The sequence below is a fragment of the Myotis brandtii genome, unplaced genomic scaffold (assembly GCF_000412655.1).
Source record: "Myotis brandtii unplaced genomic scaffold, ASM41265v1 scaffold249, whole genome shotgun sequence".
Classification (NCBI taxonomy): domain Eukaryota; kingdom Metazoa; phylum Chordata; class Mammalia; order Chiroptera; family Vespertilionidae; genus Myotis; species Myotis brandtii.
The window spans coordinates 2,234,414-2,240,648 of NW_005359430.1; the positions used below are offsets into that span (position 1 = coordinate 2,234,414).

Here is a 6,235-nt window from a genome sequence, read left to right on the forward strand (position 1 = left end):
AAGAAATATGTAAAAGAACTAAACTGAAGATAACATGATTGCAAAACTGAAGAAAGCAATTACATCTCCTAACTTCTTCTATACTCCCTTTTTATTTTTAATTGAGGTTTAGTAGAAATTATACCATTTGACTAGAAAATTATAGGAGAGCCGAAAAATCAGGCCAAATGCCTTCAAAGGTTTTGTAACTTATAGGGAAGAAAATACGAAGTTAGGAGATATAGTTTAGGTTCAATTTGGTAACGCTAAAGTTCTAGCTTATAATTTTTTTAAAACTCTGATTGTAATTGAATGGTTTACTCATGAATTTAGCAAACACTATCATTATCCAGGTATAATAAGCATGGACATCATCACTTGGGGATTTTCCTCCATACACATCATTCATACAGGAGCATTGGATTCCTTCCTTAAGGGTTGGAGTGATTAATTGATGTAGATATCAGAGGAAAAACTGAAAGGACTGACTGGATAATAAACCAAAGCCAGAAGAGACTTTAATTTGTTTCAATAAAAAACACCAAATTATTAATTAAGTGAATGGGAGAATATAACTTTCCAATATGCAGGGAATTTGGGTAGGAAAATATAAATATTTTAACCATTTAGACAAGTAAAAACTTCGGGTGGTCTTTTTCCTATTTTCAGAAGCATGTTTAATAATGTGTGCCAGAATCCACGTTTCTTTCATAAAATGCCAGCTCTCCTCCAACCTCAAAGACCTACTTGGGAACAAGGGATGCAAACCCTTATGCTAACTACATTTTCCTGCAGCAATCCTTCCACACAGGATACTCAACTGGAAATGAATTTACTACATTTAAAGGTATATTGTTGAGCCAACATCAACAGTGACATCAACCACAAGATATGTCTTAGAAATATAACAAAAAATGTACAGGGGTTGGCAGGAATAGGTTTACAGTTAGTACATGAAACACAGTTTAATCTTATGTTATTATGTATTAATTATTGTATTATTTTCCATTCAACTATAAACCTACTTTTGCCACCCCTGTATGGTAAATAGCAGATGTAAATATATCTCTAATTTATTTAAAAACAATTTAAATGAATTAAATACACCTATCAATCCATCTTAATCACCTATCCATTTAGATTGAGAATGCCTTTCATAATATGCTTCTACTTGATGTTTACAATAAAATGTTAAAATATTTTTCAAGGCTATAACATTTAAACTTGCTATAATTAAAAATAAATAATCATGGTACTAATGTTACATATGGTCAGTGTTGAAAATTTAGAAAATTAGACAAGCAAAGAAAAGAAGAAAAGCAACCTATAATTCAACCATGCAAACTGGACCATATTGTATTCACATGCAATATCATTTTAATGACTCTTTAGTAATCTATATACAAGTTACCTTAAATTATTTAATCAATCCATTAGTTTTAAATTTGGATTGTTTTCAATTTTCACTATTAAAAATAGTGGTAAGATTAACATCTTCTCAATTATATTCAAAATTATTTCAACTCACACTTTCTCTAATAGGGCATTTTTCTTGGAAACCTCACAAACAACGAGCATTAACATCTCAGCCAAACTGAACTTGGGATCTCCTCTTATTTAGTATTTTTATGTCAATTTCATTAAGCACTTATTTTCATATTACCTTGTTGTTGAGATCCTACTTGTTGTAGATTGTGTTCTACGCTTATCTTTTTTATTTCTAAGAACTATTTATAGACTAAGATTTTATCTACTTCTCAGATATATGGTAGAGAGCTTTACATTTTGTTAAATCTTTTTAACCTGGTTAGGTGTTATTGTTATTCTATCAATAATATTATATAATATAGATTATATAATACATAGTATATAAATATGCAACTCCATTCTTATCCTGTACTTTTGTCTTTATTTTTTATGTTTAAGTTTTAATCATCTATATCTTTGTATATAAAGTTGTATAGAGAAAGCTAATTTTTTCAAATAGCCTATTATTATATCACCATTATTGAACAATCCAATCTATATGTATTAATATGAAGTGACACCTTTATAATATTTGTGCAGCTTTTTAACTGAAAGAAAAGATAGGAGATATTTTTAGGGTCAAAATTATTTTCTGGCATAACACTTAGCATATGCATACAAAATTCTCCAAAAATGGCATTCCTGTACCCCTTTAAAGAGTGAATGGACCTTCCCCAATGTACTGACCATGACAGTATTTAGGAACCTAATGACTATTTATATGAGAACAAATGTTTATCAAAGCAAACTTTAATAAATTTTGGACACATCATATAGTTATTCCTTGCACAAAATGTAGTCAATCTGACACATAGATATGAAAATGAGTGCAAACAACTTGAACTGCAAGGTTATTCACCAATAGCACTTTTAATTGCCATTATTGAACACAGTTATAAAATCTCAGATAGACAAACATGAATACGTAAACATGTTTTGAACAAAAAAGTCCAAATTGTTTCCTGGGCACCTATTTTGGTTTGTTTATCTTATGAGATATAAATTGAAACATTAATTCAACCAAGATACAGACTATCACGTATTTTAACACTCATAAAAGAAAAAAATAAAAGGACTCAGATCACACATCATTCAATAAGACATAAAGTTAGCAACCCATTACCTTTACTCTTTGTCAGTTACCCATACTTCCTGCAGACTTTATTCTGTGCAGTCTGTCTTTGTGGCCAATGACAAGTGAAACATGGAGGCTGATTGGTTGAAGGACATGGAAGGGTATGGATGGAAAGGGGAAGAGAAGTTCCAGTCACAGTGACACGATGATTAGAAGATGGCCAATAAAATGTCAACTTACCAGACACAACTAAAACGAAAAAAAGAAAACATGGAATAAATAAAAATAAAGAAACAGAACGAAACAGAAAAAGTAATAAGATTTGACTTAACAATGATCTTTCTTTTAAAATAAAATAAAGAACACATTAATATTTGAATGCATGGTTCATACTGTCCATGAATGAGTATATTTTGTTAGCATTTTAAGTATAATCATGAATAATTTAAGAAAATTAGAAATGAATATTAAAATCTCTTCAATGATTAGATGACAGAGCTACAGTGGATGACAGCTATAAAATTATAAAACACTTTTCAATGACTTTACATTTTTTTACTAGATGAAAGGATTAGATAACTATATGTTTAAAGAGGGTTTTTTAAAAAAACACTATAAATATTAATTGATAATGTTATGTAGATTAGATATCAAACATCTTAATCAAAGATAAAGAAGCATTAAATTCTATAACTCCACCATCAGATTATTTTGTAAAGGTTTATGCTGCTAATAATATTATATTAAACTGTGCTTCTTATACTTGAATTAGCATACATAATTACCCTAAGGTCTGTTTAAAATACAGATTATGATTCTATAGGTCAGGAGTGTGGCCTGAAATTTTGTGTTTCTAAAAAATCACCCGGATGCTGTTGGCCCATGATCACAGGTTGAGTATAAAGGCTATTAAAAGGCCTTAGATTTAAATTATTGCATATTTTTAATTGAGAAGACATAAAAAATGTGAACACATTATGAAAACACAGAAAATTTTATAACACTATCTAATAAAGTCATAATCATATTATCTGTTTTCAATGATGAATCATCAGGCATTTTAACATATCAAGTAATACATATTTTAAATACTGGAAAATGATTGTTTTGTTTCATTCTTTTAGAAGCAATGGCAATTCCTACTGTCAAATGTAGAACTTTTTCATAAAAGCCCAGTAGAAAACCACAATACATTTTATTCAGATAAGTAATTCCCATTTCAGCAAGTTCAAATTAAAGAGTCTTAATATACATTCCTGTAGTTTAAGTAAATGAACTATGCTAGGCACTGCTGCAGTGAAATGATAAAGTTTTAAAAGAGACAAAAGTTCTTACCTATTGTTACCACATATACAAAACTTAAAGGTAACTCAGAAACACATTTTAACTCACACTTTACCTTTAATGTGAATGAAATAACTTGTCTTTATTTTTTACTTGAAAGAAAAATACTTTAAGCATACTTTTTCATTCACTCAGGCAAGAAAAGGGAAAATCTTTCTCACTTACTCAAGCATAATGTTTATAATAGAATCACCTATGCTATCCAGATTTGAAAACACAAAGTAAAGCAGACTTGGTTACACTTCTTGAAACCTCAAAAATGATGTCTGTTAAATGACAGGAAGGAATTCTTGGAAACTATGAGAGAGAACCTGACAAACTGTAGCACAGGATTTTGCTTTAAAAAGCCTCGAAAAGTTGCAGAATCATATTTTGGGGTGATTTGTGAAAATATATTTGATCTAATTATACTTTTACAAATCAAGCCTATTTAAAATTGAGAGATAAGAGGGATGATTCCTAAATGTTTTCTAGTATATTTTCAGTAATTTAAAATTCCTTAAACATTTCAAAAATATCCAACATGTTAGAAATAAGAAACTTACTGGAAGGCAGCTCATTTAAAATTAAATAAGTGCCTTTTCCTTGCGCATAGGTTTTACCAGCAATTAAGTCATAGGTGTTGAATCTTTTATTAATTAAAATCCAATGTGTTTAAGAATTTGCCTGACTGGCATGGCTTAGTGGTTGAGCACTGACCTATGAACCAGGAGGTCACAGTTGGATTCCAAGTCAGGGCACATGCCCAGGTTGCAGGCTCAATCCCCAGTGTGGAGCATACAGTAGGCAGCTGATCAATGATTCTCATCATTGATGTTTCTATCTTAATTTCACAACCATTTGCATATCATGTCAATGACAATAATTGGAAAATATTTCATAGTCTCTTAAGGATACTAAAAGTTACCTAAGAACAACATCTAACATAGAAGCTTCTGAAATATAAGTTTTTGAGAGGACTCTATGCTGAATAATCATTTTAACTTTTAGCAACCATTATTCTCAGGAAATGATTCCTCTTATCCAAATGAAAACCTGTCACAATTTAATCCCCTTTTCATTTGTTCTAGTTTCAGTAAACAAATAAATGCATCAATATTCTCCACATAAAATCCTTTTAGTCATTTGAAGGAAATTATCATCCCAAACTGTCTTTTCTAAAAACTAATGGTTGAACTGTCTTTAAATTTTTCTCCTTGTTCTCTCAAGGATTTTCTTTCCATACGGAGTGGGGAACTTCTCTACAATAGTTAATGCCCATTATTGTCCAGTTAGGTATGTCCAGAAACAATCAGAGAAAAGCAGAGTTACTTGGCTCCTGTTCCTTCATTATATACTAACTAGAGTCCCAGTGCATGAAATTTGTGCACTCGGGAGGGGGGTTTCCCTCAGCCCGACCTGCATCCTCTCACAGTCCAGGCACCATCAAGGGAAGTCCGACTGATGGTGTAGGCCCACTCCCTGTGGGAAGCGGGCCTAAGGTGGCAGTCGGACATCCTTAGTGACCGACTCAGGGCTTCTGGCTGAGCGGCGCTTCCCCTGTGGAGGCGCACTGACCACCAAGGGGCATCTCCTGCATTGAGCGTCTGCCCCTTGGTGGTCAGTGAGCATCATAGTGACTGGTAGTTCCGCTGTTTGGTCGATTTGCATATTAGCCTTTTATTATATAGGACTAGGGGCCCGGTGCACAAAAATTTGTGCACTCGGGTGGGGGGGGTCACTTAGCCCGGCCTGTGCCCTCTCGCAGTCTCGGACCCCTCGGGGGATGACCACCTGCTCGCTTAGGCCCGCTCTCTGGGGGATTGGGCCTAAGCTGGCAATCAGACATCCCTCTGGCAGCCCGGGAGCCCTCGGGGGATGTCCTCTTGCCAGCGGGGAGCAGGCCTAAGCTGTAGTCAGATATCCTTAGTGCTACTGAGGAGGCGGGAGAGGCTCCCACCATCACCGCTGTACTGGCAGCCGGCAGCCTGGCTTGTGGCTGAGCAGAGCTCCCCATGTGGGAGCGCCCTGACCACCAGAGGGTAGCTCCTGCATTGAGCGTCTGCCCCCTGGTGGTCAGTGTGTGTCCTAGTGACCAGTCATTCCCAGTCGTTCTGCTGTTAGGGTCAGTTTGCATATTACCCTTTTATTATATATGATAGAGGCCTGGTGCACGGAGGCAGCCGGCTGGTTTGCCCTGAAGGGTGTCCCGGATCAGGGTGTGGGTCCCCACTGGGGTGCCTGGCCAGCCTGGGTGAGGGGCTGATGGCTGTTTGCAGCTGGTCACACCCCCTTCAGGGTCGGGGGGGTCCCCACTGGGGTGCCTGGCCA

At 35.0% G+C, this 6,235-nt stretch overlaps 1 protein-coding gene across 5 annotated transcripts in view; it reads right to left on the reverse strand.

Moving 5' to 3' along the window:
• Positions 1-6,235, reverse strand: part of ROBO1 (roundabout guidance receptor 1) — a 447,031-nt gene that overhangs the window by 96,498 nt on the left and 344,298 nt on the right. For 4 of the 5 annotated variants that reach the window (XM_014540619.1, XM_014540618.1, XM_005867333.2 and 1 more), the window contains exon 7: positions 2,822-2,830. The exons of the other annotated variant lie outside the window; for it this stretch is intronic. In XM_014540619.1, the coding sequence (XP_014396105.1) occupies positions 2,822-2,830 (9 nt within the window). The remainder of the gene's footprint in view (positions 1-2,821; positions 2,831-6,235) is intronic. 5 annotated transcript variants of the gene reach the window in all.